General features: G+C 32.9%; 1 protein-coding gene across 1 annotated transcript in view; it reads right to left on the reverse strand.

The window, feature by feature from the left end:
- The window catches only part of LOC130899557 (dorsal root ganglia homeobox protein), a 79,336-nt gene that overhangs the window by 48,278 nt on the left and 12,786 nt on the right, over positions 1 to 18,272 (reverse strand). Inside the window, exon 3 of the mRNA XM_057809573.1 lies at positions 15,542 to 15,735. Within this exon, the coding sequence (XP_057665556.1) occupies positions 15,542 to 15,735 (194 nt within the window). The remainder of the gene's footprint in view (positions 1 to 15,541; positions 15,736 to 18,272) is intronic.

The following is an 18,272-nucleotide window of genomic DNA, read 5'->3' on the forward strand; positions in this document are numbered from 1 at the left end:
TGAACGACTGTCAACGTCCTACGCGAGATTTTCGATTGTCTAAACAAGCGAATAACGAGTCCGCCGACACTAGACAATACACCCTCGATTCGAGAGGGTGCTTATCCAATTTCAATATGCCCAATAATAGTTGCACCCCCTGTGTGTCGATGTGTATATGTTTACTTATAGCAACACTCAATTTCGGTGGAGGATTAGTATTAATGTATTGTGTGTGTATTAATGGGTATGTGAGTAAAATTATTCAGTATATACGGGGTTAACTTATAAAGCGTTCACCATACATATGGTGGAATCTTTTGAATCAAAATTTCACTAAGAGATGGCGCTACAATAAACAAAGAAAATTTATAATTTCGGCCAAGCATAACGGTTATTGATGTCAAAATTTTTATTTATTAAGAAAATGGAAACGAAAGAAAAGTTTTACGTAAATTATTTTTGAAAATTTACTTGAAATACCTCAATTTTTTTTATTTGAATACTACTCCAGTCGTTTAAGGTAGATTTAGGCAAGAATTTCGGAAAATCGAGATAGCCAGCTATAAAATCGATTAAAATTTTTCATTTGACATGCTAAAACTTCTCTGAAAACTCACATATAATTCGATGTGAGCAACTTTAAAAATCGGGGGTCAAAAGTCAAAAAAAATCGATTTTTTGCAAATAACTCGTTTCCTATAGGTTTTACGCTATTTATATTTATTATCGATATTATGGAGCATTGAATTCTCTACAACTTTTGTTTGAAAAATTTTTTCGTATGGTGAATCGTTTCTGAGATAGAGGGCGGTTAGAATCCCGTTTGAATTATTTCTTAATAATCTTTTATAAAGTTAATAAATTATCGCTAAATATGTAATTATGAATAATTTTCATTATTTATCAACAATTACATTGTATTTGCCTTATTTTTTACCCTTGAATGCATTAAAATAGAAAAAACCGGGTGGTTCTATTTAAAGAAATTTGATATTTATGTTAAGTTAAACTTTGAACACTTTTTATACACACCCTGTATAGAATGAGAAATTTTTCAATATAGATTCAAATACGTCTGATCCCGCTTAAGGTAACCGAACAGAAACTATTTTCATATCTTTAAGGGTGTAGTCGTAAAAAAATAATTTATAAGGGTTAAATTTTTTATAAAAAAATTAATAACTCGAAAAGTATTCATTTTTCGAAAAAAGTTTTTAGACAAAAGTATACTAAAATTTCACGTAGATTTCAAAAATGTATTAATATACAGGGTGTTCTATTTAAAAAAATAAAGAAATTTGATATTTATATTATTTATATTAAGTTAAACTTTGAACACTTTTCATACACACCCTGTATAAAATGAGAAATTTTTCAGCATAGATTCAAAGACGTCTGATCTCGCTTAAAATAACCGAACAGAAACTATTTTCATATCTTTAAGGGTGTAGTCGTAAAAAAATAATTTATAAGGTTCAAATTTTTTACAAAAAAATTAATAACTCAAAAAGTATGTATTTTTCGAAAAACGTTTTTAGACAAAAGTATACTAAAATTTCACGTAGATTTCAAAAATGTATTAATATATAGGGTGTTCTATTTAAAAAAATAAAGAAATTTTATATTTATATTATTTATATTAAGTTATACTTTGAACACTTTTCATACACACCCTGTATAAAATGAGAAATTTTTCAGCATAGATTCAAAGACGTCTGATCTCGCTTAAAATAACCGAACAGAAACTATTTTCATATCTTTAAGGGTGTAGTCGTAAAAAAATAATTTATAAGGTTCAAATTTTTTACAAAAAAATTAATAACTCAAAAAGTATGTATTTTTCGAAAAACGTTTTTAGACAAAAGTATGCTTAAATTTTACGTAGATTTCAAAAATGTATTAATATACAGGGTGTTTGTTTAAAATAACAAAGTTATAGTCAACTTCCGGTAGAACCGGAAGTCGGCCATCTTTGAAAATATTTTAGTTAAAAAGATCGTATCCGAAAACCCGAACGTACAAAGTTTCACGATTCTACTATAAGTATTTTGCCATATACAGATAGTTTTAACTCGTCGTTGGACACCCTGTACAAACATACTTTTTTCTTAATTGAAGTACATGGCAGTCTAAAATTAATTTTAAAACGTCAAACTGAAAGGCCTTATAACGTTAATGAATTATGAGTCAACCGGTTAAATTGAAAAGTACTTAAATCACTTCCATATACTTTCGGATGCGCTTTTCTACAAAATCAAATTCATTTCAATCACACGTTTCACTAAGTGATTTTATAAAGCTTGGAAAGTGCTGAAGGAAAATTGAAAATTCTCAACAGTGATGGAACGGTTTCCATTTTACAAAATATGCACGCAGTGGGGTCAATTTTCTTTCTAGATTCATCACTATATTCAGACAAAAACTTACGAACCCCACTATATATTATATAAAATGAAATATACAAGGTGATTGCTTATACACAAACAGTATTCTTGTTTTTCTTACTGCTGAGACACGGAAAAACGAAAAGAAATCAGAAACATTGAGTAGGTTCAAAACAATCCAAGAAATTTCTTTCTTATCCCAACTACTGATCCCAAAAGGCTCTTTCATTGAGCTGGGATCAGCTAATCACAGTTCCGGGTATCCTCCACGCGAAAATTTGATCCCAAAAGGCTCTTTCATTGAGCTGGGATCAGCTAATCACAGTTCCAAGTATCCTCCACGCGGAAATTTGATCCCAAAAGGCTCTTTCATTGAGCTGGGATCAGCTAATCACAGTTCCGGGTATCCTCCACGCGAAAATTTGATCCCAAAAGGCTCTTTCATTGAGCTGGGATCAGCTAATCACAGTTCCGGGTATCCTCCACGCGGAAATTTGATCCCAAAAGGCTCTTTCATTGAGCTGGGATCAGCTAATCACAGTTCCGGGTATCCTCCACGCGGAAATTTGATCCCAAAAGGCTCTTTCATTGAGCTGGGATCAGCTAATCACAGTTCCGGGTATCCTCCACGCGAAAATTTGATCCCAAAAGGCTCTTTCATTGAGCTGGGATCAGCTAATCACAGTTCCGGGTATCCTCCACGCGGAAATTTGATCCCAAAAGGCTCTTACATTGAGCTGGGATCAGCTAATCACAGTTCCGGGTATCCTCCACGCGGAAATTTGATCCCAAAAGGCTCTTTCATTGAGCTGGGATCAGCTAATCACAGTTCCGGGTATCATCCACGCGGAAATTTGATCCCAAAAGGCTCTTCCATTGAGCTGGGATCAGCTAATCACAGTTCCGGGTATCATCCACGCGGAAATTTGATCCCAAAAGGCTCTTTCATTGAGCTGGGATCAGCTAATCACAGTTCCGGGTATCCCCCACGCGGAAATTTGATCCCAAAAGGCTCTTTCATTGAGCTGGGATCAGCTAATCACAGTTCCAAGTATCCCCCACGCGAAAATTTGATCCCAAAAGGCTCTCATTGAGCTGGGATCAGCTAATCACAGTTCCAGGTATCCTCCACGCAAAAATTTTGCCAATGGAATTTCGCGCGTCTTTTCACGCGGTTAATCACGTGCAGTCCACTCGGATGACTTTTTTAGACTTGAAATCACGAATTCCTTTTCCTGGGGCGAATATATATAATAATTATGAAACCAAGCTTTGGTTTTGATGATATTTTTTGTCAGCAAGCTCAGTCAAAACGCTCCAACAGCTTCCAAAGATCAAGTCTAACTTTCCAGTCCACTGTAGACAAAAAGTTTGGATAGGTGGATCTGGAGTTGAAGCGTAGATTAATGGACTTGAGTATCCTCATTATTTTGGATTTCCTGTCGTAAATCAAGCCGAAAAATAACAGCAATTACGAAAGGAAGATGTAAAGCAGAGCTTCTTGGTGCCAGCTTTACAACATCGGAGCTTATTACCACCAGGCAAAGATCTAACGTTTTCCAGAAGCTTTCCAAAATTTTCAACGGCGACTTCAAGATCATCGGTTTGTTTTCGGGATACATCATGATTAACTGCCGGTAGATCCCAACAACGTCACCCTGCACCCTTCAAATTGCAAAAAATCTTTCCGAACATCACAGAGAGAAAACTGCTGATGCAATCCTTGATCCGTAAAAGTTTGAAAGCTTTTTATCTGTTTGCTTGGAAGTCATCCACAACCAGCGTTCGGATTTAGGGAGGGTCTTCGAGGATACGAAGCCCCAGGTCCCGAGCAGGTGGAGGTTTGGCAAAATCACTAATTAGATCATTTCTTAGTGCCGATTTTTTGATATTAATCACTCGATTGGGACGACCAGAATGTTAACCATGTTTATATCAGCAGATCTTTTGCAATTTAGAATTGTTGGTGATAATATCGAGTTTTCATTGTGCATCAGTTCTGCGATAGCCTTTGTTAAATGACAAGCGAGGGCACTTGAAAAAACACGTGATGGCATTGGCGCGACTCGAAGCACCACTTCACGATTTCGAGCATTGTATTCTCTAATTGGGACCCGAAGCTTTTGTTTTCCCTTATAAATATTACTCCCAACTCGACGAAACAATATAAAGGACTGCGATTCATAATTGTTTTATTTGTCTTTTGTTTACTAATGCGTTTACCGGGTGTATATCGCAAATTAGAAACAAGAATTTCTAACCTTCAAAAGATTTTTCGAGTTGTAACCGTTCCCCGTCGATTCTATCAAATAAAAAGTGACAGATCCTCGGAATTTAATGAAAGTCGAGAACTTTTCCGGTTCAAAACCAAATATGATTTGTTTTTAGGAAAAGTTCCTGAGAGACGTTAAGGAAGACGGGCGAAGGCACGTGGCCGCGTTATAAAGCAGTTGGTAGAACTGCCGTCGAATAGTCCCCGGGGTGGTGGGCTCGGTTGGCAGCACTGAAAATGGACATTTCAGGTGTCATATTACAGTCATTTAATTCGAAATATCTTATGTTATTGTCTAGAGAACGAAACTAAAGAAAACTCTCAATTTTCGGTTTACATTCGTTTATAATATACGAGGTGTGATAATAAGAAATAACATTTATTTATTATTATGTTGAGAAACCGTTTATTCGAGGAAATAAACAACTTCGATCGCTTTTTCGGTCGTTTTTGACTCAAATGTTCGTTTTTACATCACGACTTTGACGTCAAAGCAAAGTAAACGCGTTTCCCTCACTATTTCTAAGAGAATTTGAACTCGACGAAGTTTTCTCGCGCAGAAACTTGATCTGGCAAATCTACTCCCACAAATCTGCAGCTCGAAGATGTTTGCGTGGTTTGTAGACGGAGTTTTCTGCCAGTTGGAAACATTTAAAGACAAGTCAACTCAAAATAACCATAATTGGCTAATCTGCAAGGCAAATTTAAATGCTGATTAGTCTGGTTTTGTATTGGTAAACGACACTAGACAAAACGCTGGTATCTGACTAAAAACGTGGTTGCCTAGCTCCAATGAGAAGAGGACATGAGAAAAAGAAGAAGAATAACCTACCTGTTTGTCCATGGCTGAAAGTTGGTGTCAATTGAATGAAAAAATCTTGGAATTCCTTGTGGTCTCAAATAAACATCGTAGAATACACAAACGATGACTTTGAACCAGAAAATGAGATTCCTTTGGTAATAGAGGCTTTTCTGAGACTAAAATTGATGGTTTCTTACTAAATAATAATGACATAAATGGAAACTTAACCTCAAATTGATAATGAAAGAAATTTAACGCGTTTTCAGTTTTACCTTAATAGTCCGGTCAATATTAACATTTAAAATAACAAAAATCCTCGAAAAGCGGAATATTAGTGGGAAGATTACAAATGAAGTTTTAGAAATACCCATCGATCCTATGTGTGCTACAAAAGTTATTCGTAGTCAAAGGTCTAAACTTTTAGGATTTTTCTCGAAAACGGTGAGTTTTATCGAAAAAAACTTCAAAACAAAGTTGTAGATCTTGAAATTCTCTACAAAAATGATAGGTATGATTTTTTTTGTAACAGTTACCATTTCCGAGATATCGCGGTTCTAAGAGTCACATTATACATGATATACACATATAAGCCATCTATCTATTTGTGTCTAAAAACAAGCTCAAAATGACGCAGATGTCATCAAAATTGATTAGGTTAGTTTGAGACACCAATAGAAAAACTTTGTCAACCCATGTTTTTATAGCCCGGTCAATTTAGACAAAAAAAACTTATTCGTAGTCAAAGGTCAAAACTTTTAGGATTTTTCTCGAAAACGGTGAGTTTTATCGAAAAAAACTTCAAAACAAAGTTGTAGATCTTGAAATTCTCTACAAAAATGATAGGTATGATTTTTTTTGTAACAGTTACCATTTCCGAGATATCGCGGTTCTAAGAGTCACATTATACATGATATACACATATAAGCCATCTATCTATTTGTGTCTAAAAACAAGCTCAAAATGACGCAGATGTCATCAAAATTGATTAGGTTAGTTTGAGACACCAATAGAAAAACTTTGTCAACCCATGTTTTTATAGCCCGGTCAATTTAGACAAAAAAAACTTATTTGTGGTCAAAGGTCAAAACTTTTAGGATTTTTCTCGAAAACGGTGAGTTTTATCGAAAAAAACTTCAAAACAAAGTTGTAGATCTTGAAATTCTCTACAAAAATGATAGGTATGATTTTTTTTGTAACAGTTACCATTTCCGAGATATCGCGGTTCTAAGAGTCACATTATACATGATATACACATATAAGCCATCTATCTATTTGTGTCTAAAAACAAGCTCAAAATGACGCAGATGTCATCAAAATTGATTAGGTTAGTTTGAGACACCAACAGAAAAACTTTTGAGCTTTTTTTGAGACACAAATAGGTATATGACTTATATGTGTACATCATGTATAATGTGACTATTAGAATCGCGATATCTCAGAAATGGTAACTGTTAGAAAAAAAGTCATACTTATCATTTTTGTAGAGAATTTCAAGATCTACAACTTTAGTTTAAGGTTTTTTCCGATAAAACTCACCGTTTTTGAGAAAAATCCTAAAAATTTTGAACTTTGACCACGAATAACTTTTTTAAGTCTAAATTGACCGGACTATAAATACATGGGTTGACAAGTATTTAAATAATTTCGCCATAAAAAATTATTTTACGTAAATTACGAGACAAATCTTTCTATTTATCATTTAATACAAATTAAATTTAAATAATCGAACGGGAAGTAAATTTTCGAAATGCGGTATTTCTAAATCTCTAAATTTTGTAAAAAAACTAACGGTACTGTCGTAACCGATAATTTTCATGAAAAAATTCGAACGAATTTGATTAATTCAAATATTTTTTCTGCATCGTAATCACTTGAAAGAAAATATTTTGACAATCTTGAGAGTTTTTCGTGATGTCTCTAAGGGCGGTTCGAGGGTGCTTTACTATTTCACGATTGCCTCTGACCAACCGACTGGGGCGGTAACCTGATACCCCGCTACGGCGTTTTCCTCGCTGGAAAAAGGGGAGAAACTGAATTAAAAGGGACTTTCTCTTCGATATGACATAGACATGCGTTTTGATAAACTCGTACATCCATTGTGGAGGAAAGTTCAAAAGATAAATAGGAAGGGGCGGGTTATTGTGTTAGATTTTCAATGAATATATCATATTGATTCGACGTTTGGATTATGTTCTCATTTATATTTAATATTTCCTCATAATTCTTTTAAAAATTTCATAAAACGACGACGATAAAGAATAGAAAATTCCCCGATGACTTTTCTGCTTAATTAAACGCTAATTTCCTACAAGATTTGTTTATTTTTCACAATAAACTGTCTTGTACATCTCAAATATCACAAAAATTCATTAAAATAACAAATTTTTTCGCCAAAAATCGATTTTATTGCCACGCTTGTACAAGCATCAAAATATTCATCAGTTTCATCAATTGCTTCTTCATTTGAACCGAATTTGTCACCCGCGAACGGTTTTTTTGACATCAACGAATAGATATTAATCACTGGGAACCAGATTTTGACTATACGGTGGACGAGAAATCAATTCGAAGTGTAATTCGTTCGATTTTACCATCGACTTCTGAATCGGTGCGACGATACAGAATAGAAAATTCCCGATGCCTTTTCTGCTTAATTAAACGCTAATTTCCTACAAGATTCTTTTATTTTTCACAATAAAGTGTCTTGTACATCTCAAATATCACAAAAATTCATTAAAATAACAAATTTTTTCGCCAAAAATCGATTTTATTGCCACGCTTGTACAAGCATCAAAATATTCATCAGTTTCATCAATTGCTTCTTCATTTGAACCGAATTTGTCACCCGCGAACGGTTTTTTTGACATCAACGAATAGATATTAATCACTGGGAACCAGATTTTGACTATACGGTGGATGAGAAATCAATACGAAGTGTAATTCGTTCGATTTTACCATCGACTTCTGAATCGGTGCGACGATACAGAATAGAAAATTCCCGATGCCTTTTCTGCTTAATTAAACGCTAATTTCTTACAAAATTTGTTTATTTTCCACAATAAACTGTCTCGTAAATAGCAAATATCACAAAAATTCATTAAAATAACAAATTTTTTCGCCGAAAATCGATTTTATTGCCACGCTTGTACAAGCACCAAAAAATTCATCAGTTTCATCAATTGCTTCTTCATTTGAACCGAATTTGTCACCCGCGAACGGTTTCTTTGACATCAACGAATAGATATTAATCACTGGGAACCAGATTTTGACTATACGGTGGATGAGAAATCAATTCGAAGTGTAATTCGTTCGATTTTACCATCGACTTCTGAATCGGTGCGACGATACAGAATAGAAAATTCCCGATGCCTTTTCTGCTTAATTAAACGCTAATTTCTTACAAAATTTGTTTATTTTCCACAATAAACTGTCTCGTAAATAGCAAATATCACAAAAATTCATTAAAATAACAAATTTTTTCGCCGAAAATCGATTTTTTTGCCACGCTTGTACAAGCACCAAAAAATTCATCAGTTTCATCAATTGCTTCTTCATTTGAACCGAATTTGTCACCCGCGAACGGTTTTTTTGACATCAACGAATAGATATTAATCACTGGGAACCAGATTTTGACTATACGGTGGATGAGAAATCAATACGAAGTGTAATTCGTTCGATTTTACCATCGACTTCTGAATCGGTGCGACGATACAGAATAGAAAATTCCCGATGCCTTTTCTGCTTAATTAAACGCTAATTTCTTACAAAATTTGTTTATTTTCCACAATAAACTGTCTCGTAAATAGCAAATATCACAAAAATTCATTAAAATAACAAATTTTTTCGCCGAAAATCGATTTTTTTGCCACGCTTGTACAAGCACCAAAAAATTCATCAGTTTCATCAATTGCTTCTTCATTTGAACCGAATTTGTCACCCGCGAACGGTTTCTTTGACATCAACGAATAGATATAAATCACTGGGAACCAGATTTTGACTATACGGTGGATGAGAAATCAATTCGAAGTGTAATTCGTTCGATTTAACCATCGACTTCTGAATAGAAAATTCCCCGATGACTTTTCTGCTTAATTAAACGCTAATTTCTTACAAAATTTGTTTATTTTTCACAATAAAGTGTCTTGTACATCGCAAATATCACAAAAATTCATTAAAATAACAAATTTTTTCGCCGAAAATCGATTTTATTGCCACGCTTGTACAAGCAACAAAAAATTCATCAGTTTCATCAATTCCTTCTTCATTTGAACAGAATTTGTCACCCGCGAACGGTTTCTTTGACATCAACGAATAGATATAAATCACTGGGAACCAGATTTTGACTATACGGTGGATGAGAAATCAATTCGAAGTGTAATTCGTTCGATTTTACCATCGACTTCTGAATCGGTGCGACGATACAGAATAGAAAATTCCCGATGCCTTTTCTGCTTAATTAAACGCTAATTTCTTACAAAATTTGTTTATTTTTCACAATAAAGTGTCTTGTACATCGCAAATATCACAAAAATTCATTAAAATAACAAATTTTTTCGCCGAAAATCGATTTTATTGCCACGCTTGTACAAGCACCAAAAAATTCATCAGTTTCATCAATTCCTTCTTCATTTGAACAGAATTTGTCACCCGCGAACGGTTTCTTTGACATCAACGAATAGATATAAATCACTGGGAACCAGATTTTGACTATACGGTGGACGAGAAATCAATTCGAAGTGTAATTCGTTCGATTTTACCATCGACTTCTGAATCGGTGCGACGATACAGAATAGAAAATTCCCGATGCCTTTTCTGCTTAATTAAACGCTAATTTCTTACAAAATTTGTTTATTTTCCACAATAAACTGTCTCGTAAATAGCAAATATCACAAAAATTCATTAAAATAACAAATTTTTTCGCCGAAAATCGATTTTTTTGCCACGCTTGTACAAGCACCAAAAAATTCATCAGTTTCATCAATTGCTTCTTCATTTGAACCGAATTTGTCACCCGCGAACGGTTTCTTTGACATCAACGAATAGATATAAATCACTGGGAACCAGATTTTGACTATACGGTGGACGAGAAATCAATTCGAAGTGTAATTCGTTCGATTTAACCATCGACTTCTGAATAGAAAATTCCCCGATGACTTTTCTGCTTAATTAAACGCTAATTTCTTACAAAATTTGTTTATTTTTCACAATAAAGTGTCTTGTACATCGCAAATATCACAAAAATTCATTAAAATAACAAATTTTTTCGCCGAAAATCGATTTTATTGCCACGCTTGTACAAGCACCAAAAAATTCATCAGTTTCATCAATTCCTTCTTCATTTGAACAGAATTTGTCACCCGCGAACGGTTTCTTTGACATCAACGAATAGATATAAATCACTGGGAACCAGATTTTGACTATACGGTGGATGAGAAATCAATTCGAAGTGTAATTCGTTCGATTTAACCATCGACTTCTGAATAGAAAATAGAAAATTCCCGATGCCTTTTCTGCTTAATTAAACGCTAATTTCTTACAAAATTTGTTTATTTTCCACAATAAACTGTCTCGTAAATAGCAAATATCACAAAAATTCATTAAAATAACAAATTTTTTCGCCGAAAATCGATTTTATTGCCACGCTTGTACAAGCATCAAAAAATTCATCAGTTTCATCAATTGCTTCTTCATTTGAACAGAATTTGTCACCCGCGAACGGTTTTTTTGACATCAACGAATAGATATTAATCACTGGGAACCAGATTTTGACTATACGGTGGACGAGAAATCAATTCGAAGTGTAATTCGTTCGATTTTACCATCGACTTCTGAATCGGTGCGACGATACAGAATAGAAAATTCCCGATGCCTTTTCTGCTTAATTAAACGCTAATTTCTTACAAAATTTGTTTATTTTCCACAATAAACTGTCTCGTAAATAGCAAATATCACAAAAATTCATTAAAATAACAAATTTTTTCGCCGAAAATCGATTTTATTGCCACGCTTGTACAAGCACCAAAAAATTCATCAGTTTCATCAATTGCTTCTTCATTTGAACAGAATTTGTCACCCGCGAACGGTTTTTTTGACATCAACTAATAGATATTAATCACTGGGAACCAGATTTTGACTATACGGTGGATGAGAAATCAATTCGAAGTGTAATTCGTTCGATTTAACCATCGACTTTTGAATCGGTGTATTGTCTTGGTTTTTCTTCGACATATATTGCCAGTTTTCCGAATTCAAACGATTCTCTACCTTTTGGAGATAGTCCATAAACAATATTTCATGTCAAAATGTCAATATACCGAAGCCGTAACCTTCCCAGTTGGCTTGGAGGCTTTGAACCTGGTGCACCGGCTGCAGTCCACTCACTGATATATTTATTGACGTCTAATCGTGGGCGAAATATCGTTTTTTTTTTTATAAAAAAACTTGCGTCCGCCTATGTTTAATCCACTTTATACATGTGCAATAATTAAGGTATCGAATTACGTGACGGTCGAATGAAAAAGTTTACGAATGAATTTTCTCATGTCAATTGAACGTCGTTGGGACGTCCCCGACGTACGTCTAGGGGTGTATAGTATAAACCGACGCGGGGATAGCTGCAAATTGATAAACTAATTTCATTAATATGAATACAGACCGAAGATAAAACTAATAATCGAAATTTGCGAATCGAAACTGAAGTAATCGATTGTGGTTAGTAATCGATATCTCGTCCGCCATATTAGTTCGAATATTTGACGTTTCGTTTTTCCGAAATATGAATCGTTGAAATACCTCGAAGCTATTCGTCGGTATTTGTGAATAATAACGTATAATGACTTCATTGATATTTATTAGGGAAAGCGGCGTGTTTTCTGAAGGGTTTACGAGACTTTAGGTGGCGTGTTGGGGTTGGCAGGTCGAGAGGGATTGGGAATTAGGGGTCGTAACATTGTATCGCTTTAGTTTTCATAAGGGGGTAACATCTGTTGTGGTTTGCCGAGCAAACTCTCGGTAATTATCTGCGTGGTTTAATAATCACTTTGCCGCAGGTTCTATTCAAAATTCCATTTCGGATTTAATATATGTTGTTGTTTTTTTTTCATTTTGAATGAGATATCCTTGACGAAATTTTGAGATATTTCGAAATTGTTGGACAGAATTGAATTTAATTTGGTCTCTATCCATTTTTTGATACATCTAATTTAACCACCCGTATCTCGTAGATGGTAAACTTTTGGGAACTAATGATTTTTTGACTAATTGATTGAACTTTTTTTAAAAACTTTGTTTTAAAATGAGCTCATTATTTGGCTCAATTTGCCCTAAATATTTTTTTAAACAAAAGTCAACGTCAGTCTTTCAAGAATTATTTGTTTCTTCACTTTAACACCCTATATCTCGATAATGACGAAGTTTAGGATACTATCAATTTTTTTCCTAAAGGTCTGAACTATTTTCAATATTATTGTGTAATATGAGCTCCTTATGTAGCTCAATTTGCCCCAAATATTTTTTCAAACAAAGCTCAACATCAGTCTTTTAAGAATTATTCATTTCTTCAATTTAACACCCTGTAACTTGGTGATGACAAGTTTGAGGAACTTGTCAAATTTTTTTCCAACAGATTGAACCTTTTTCAGTATTTTTCTGTAATATGAGCACTCTATTTAGCTCAATTTGTGATGTATGATGTTTTAAACAAAAATCAAAATCAGTCATTTAACAAATTTTGATATCTCAACTTTAACACCCTGTATCTCGTAGATTGTAAACTTTTGGGAACTAATGATTTTTTGACTAGTAGATTGAACTTTTTTTAAAAACTTTGTTTTAAAATGAGCTCATTATTTGGCTCAATTTGCCCTAAATATTTTTTTAAACAAAAGTCAACGTCAGTCTTTCAAGAATTATTTGTTTCTTCACTTTAACACCCTATATCTCGATAATGACGAAGTTTAGGATACTATCAATTTTTTTCCTAAAGGTCTGAACTATTTTCAATATTATTGTGTAATATGAGCTCCTTATGTAGCTCAATTTGCCCCAAATATTTTTTCAAACAAAGCTCAACATCAGTCTTTTAAGAATTATTCATTTCTTCAATTTAACACCCTGTAACTTGGTGATGACAAGTTTGAGGGACTTGTCAAATTTTTTTCCAATAGATTGAACCTTTTTCAGTATTTTTCTGTAATATGAGCACTCTATTTAGCTCAATTTGTGATGTATGATGTTTTAAACAAAAATCAAAATCAGTCATTTAACAAATTTTGATATCTCAACTTTAACACCCTGTATCTCGTAGATTGTAAACTTTTGGGAACTAATGATTTTTTGACTAGTAGATTGAACTTTTTTTAAAAACTTTGTTTTAAAATGAGCTCATTATTTGGCTCAATTTGCCCTAAATATTTTTTTAAACAAAAGTCAACATCAGGCTTTCAAGAATTATTTGTTTCTTCACTTTAACACCCTATATCTCGATAATGACGAAGTTTAGGATACTATCAATTTTTATTCCTAATGGTCTGAACTATTTTCAATATTTCTGTGTAATATGAGCTCCTTATGTAGCTCAAATTGCCCCAAATATTTTTTCAAACAAAGCTCAACATCAGTCTTTTAAGAATTATTCATTTCTTCAATTTAACACCCTATAATTTTGAGATGACAAGTTTGAGGGACTTGTCAAATTTTTTTCCAACAGATTGAACCTTTTTCAGTATTTTTCTGTAATATGAGCACTCTATTTAGCTCAATTTGTACTGTATGATGTTTTAAACAAAGATCAAAATCAGTCATTTAACAAATTTTGATATCTCAACTTTAACACCCTGTATCTCGTAGATTGTAAACTTTTGGGAACTAATGATTTTTTGACTAATTGATTGAACTTTTTTTAAGAACTTTGTTTTAAAATGAGCTCATTATTTGGCTCAATTTGCCCTAAATATTTTTTTAAACAAAAGTCAACGTCAGGCTTTCAAGAATTATTTATTTCTTCAATTTAACACCCCATAATTTTGAGATGACAAGTTTGAGGGACTTGTCAAATTTTTTTCCAATAGATTGAACCTTTTTCAGTATTTTTCTGTAATATGAGCACTCTATTTAGCTCAATTTGTACTGTATGATGTTTTAAACAAAGATCAAAATCAGTCATTTAACAAATTTTGATATCTCAACTTTAACACCCTGTATCTCGTAGATTGTAAACTGTTGGGAACTAATGATTTTTTGACTAATTGATTGAACTTTTTTTAAGAACTTTGTTTTAAAATGAGCTCATTATTTGGCTCAATTTGCCCTAAATATTTTTTTAAACAAAAGTCAACGTCAGGCTTTCAAGAATTATTTATTTCTTCAATTTAACACCCCATAATTTTGAGATGACAAGTTTGAGGGACTTGTCAAATTTTTTTCCAATAGATTGAACCTTTTTCAGTATTTTTCTGTAATATGAGCACTCTATTTAGCTCAATTTGTACTGTATGATGTTTTAAACAAAGATCAAAATCAGTCATTTAACAAATTTTGATATCTCAACTTTAACACCCTGTATCTCGTAGATTGTAAACTTTTGGGAACTAATGATTTTTTGACTAATTGATTGAACTTTTTTTAAGAACTTTGTTTTAAAATGAGCTCATTATTTGGCTCAATTTGCCCTAAATATTTTTTTAAACAAAAGTCAACGTCAGGCTTTCAAGAATTATTTATTTCTTCAATTTAACACCCTATAATTTTGAGATGACAAGTTTGAGGGACTTGTCAAATTTTTTTCCAATAGATTGAACCTTTTTCAGTATTTTTCTGTAATATGAGCACTCTATTTAGCTCAACTTGTACTGTGTGATGTTTTAAACAAAGATCAAAATCAGTCATTTAACAAATTTTGATATCTCAACTTTAACACCCTGTATCTTGTATGTGCAAATGTATAGGAAACTATAAATTTTTTGTCAATTAAAACAAACATTTTTCAATACGTTGTGGCAATAAAACTAATTCAATACAATCTTATTTTTCGTTAAAAAAAATATATTTTTTTTAAAATAAGTACAGATGTACAATTATTTTTTATAATTTCAAACGGTTTACCTGGACTCTAGCCTCGGTTAAATTAATTTTCATAGCTAAATCTTCCCTTGTAAAAACATCTGGATAATGAGTTTGTGCGAAAGCCGTTTCCAATTCTTCTAATTGTTGCAACGTAAAAGTGGTCCGATTTCTTCTTTGTTTCCTTCTGACGAAAGTATCGTCATGAATTGCCGGATGGTAAGAATAGCTAGTGTCTGCAAAAAAAACGAAAACAATCATTTAATAAATAAAACTTTCGATATTTGCGTAACATGGAACCAAAACATCGAAAGTCAATTAGACAATCGTAGAAAACATTCGATATTTGCGTGACATGGAACAAAAACATCCAAACGTCAAACGTCAATTAGATAATAGTTGATCTACGTCAAAATGGCGGTCGTGGGGTAAATAATCGACTTTCTCGTATGTACACGTCTTAGTTTTTCTTGATTATTTCCGGTAGTTAGGTTGTTTTTTTTTTGTTTTATGGTATCGGGAGGATTTCAAAGATATATTTCAATGAAATTAATACAACGGAAACTGAATATTTTTGCACAAACCGGACAGACGACAATTTTTAAATGGTCATCAGCTGATTTTGACAATTCGTTATATTGTGATTAACCTATTCGATTCTCGTTTAGATAACCAATAAACTCTTCTTCTTTTTGCATATTCTTTTGATAAATTAAGTTAATTTCGAAAATTTTCTAATAGTTTTTTTAGTAATTTGAACGACGTCATTTAGTAAATCAGTAAATAATAGCATTCGACAAAAGGATCGGTCGGAATGGAATGACAACTAATCACGTCTGACACGTGCTGGTTCACAGAGTACCTGTCGCTGATATACAGATACGGACTCGCCGAAAAAACCGAAACATTTTATATATATCAAGCTTGTTAAATACCGGTTTATGCTTTTCCTAAAGATAAAATCTGGGCGTTCAAGTATCATTTCCGCTTGTGGAGTAGATCTCATAAACATCTTGATAAAATTTTCGAATTTCTGTCGTACAAATACTCACTATTGTTTTATTAAAGTTTGTATTCATCTTTCGGAATATAAATACGGTCCTGTCGTTGCGGGGCGTTGAATATACGTGGATTTGCAATACAAACAATACCCTTTGTGAAATTCTCGCTTTATGCCATGATTTTATACATGCCGACACAAATTGTATGTGATTTTCCATCGGCGATTGTGATTAGAGTCTTTCGAGCTAGGCTAGAATTATTTTACAGAGATTAACATTGAGATCGGTATTACTTCACCTTTACTAAAGGTAATTAACACTCCGATGCATACAAAATTACTCCCAATCGAATGATGTCACACATACACATCGTTAAAACAATATATAATTAAATCCACTGCGTCAGTTTATTCGCTTTGGGACATTTTGCTACTTAACGTTCGAGATATGGCAACACTGATATGAATATGTCAAATCTGACGTTGCTAAAGTCATTTTTAATGGTGAACGTAACCTAACCTAACCTAAACGGAACGTGTGTTAATTGAGTTGTTTGTAGATACTTGAAATATTAATCTTTGTCAAAAAATGGATGATTTTGACATATCGGCAGTATCCCGATCGATTAGCTTCGATTTAATGAATCAGCTGTCAAAAAACGTCGACTTTTTGCGTAAACTGACATTGACAGATCGTCGTGTGACATACCGTGAGATTGGGTATTAATTCCACTCGCAAACATTCAAAATTGCTTTCAAATTTTACTGGCAAAAATTTGGAGACAAGTCAAATCCAAAAAGATATTTTTTAACAGTTTAAAATACGAATAACTCGACTAGTCACGTTTAATTGAGATAAATACTGATGTATCTAGATCCTAACTCTTCTTCTTCTTTTTTTTAAAGTAGATTAGAGGTTATGTATCGGCTATAAATGAGTTTCGATACTCCCTGTATACTAAAAACCGTAATCCGGCACTCACTTAATATAAAATCGATAAATTTTGTAAATGTTTGATGAACGTTCGAAATAAACGATGTTTGCTTGCGGTTTTAATTCGCGGAAAGCTGAGCAGATTACAAGATTAAATATAAAATTCATCTGAATTAAACATTAGATTTTAATTAATATATATCCTCACTGTAGATGTAATTACGTTACGCATAAATGAAATTACAGTTTACCAAACTCCAGATACATTTATGAATTCTGATATTCTTCGGTGGATGAAACGAGATATGTTTAGACATAATTTTACATAAAAAAGAAGAAGAAATGACAGTGACATTGTTTTCGATAATTCGTGTTAGGTTAGGTGTTTATTTATCTAATTAACAAACAAATTTCGTCGCCGTATCGTGATTTTTTGATAATTTTATTGCCTTATACTGAAAAAATTAATAATATATACGGGAGTTATCGGAAAAGTATTTAAAAAAAACGATTACATTTCATATCGATGTAGTGGTTAATCCAGATTAAATCCATTGTATATATACTTAAAAATCCAGTAATTTTGATTAAAATTCGTCAATAAAACCTTCAGTGGATGAAACGAGATATGTTTAGACATAATTTTACATAAAAAAGAAGAAGAAATGACAGTGACATTATTTTCGATAATTCGTGTTAGGTTAGGTGTTTATTTATCTAATTAACAAACAAATTTCGTCGTCGTATCGTGATTTTTTGATAATGTTATTGTCTTATACTGAAAAAATTAATAATATATACGGGAGTTATCGGAAAAGTATTTAAAAAAAACGATTACA

This window comes from Diorhabda carinulata, chromosome 11, assembly GCF_026250575.1.
Source record: "Diorhabda carinulata isolate Delta chromosome 11, icDioCari1.1, whole genome shotgun sequence".
NCBI lineage: Eukaryota > Metazoa > Arthropoda > Insecta > Coleoptera > Chrysomelidae > Diorhabda > Diorhabda carinulata.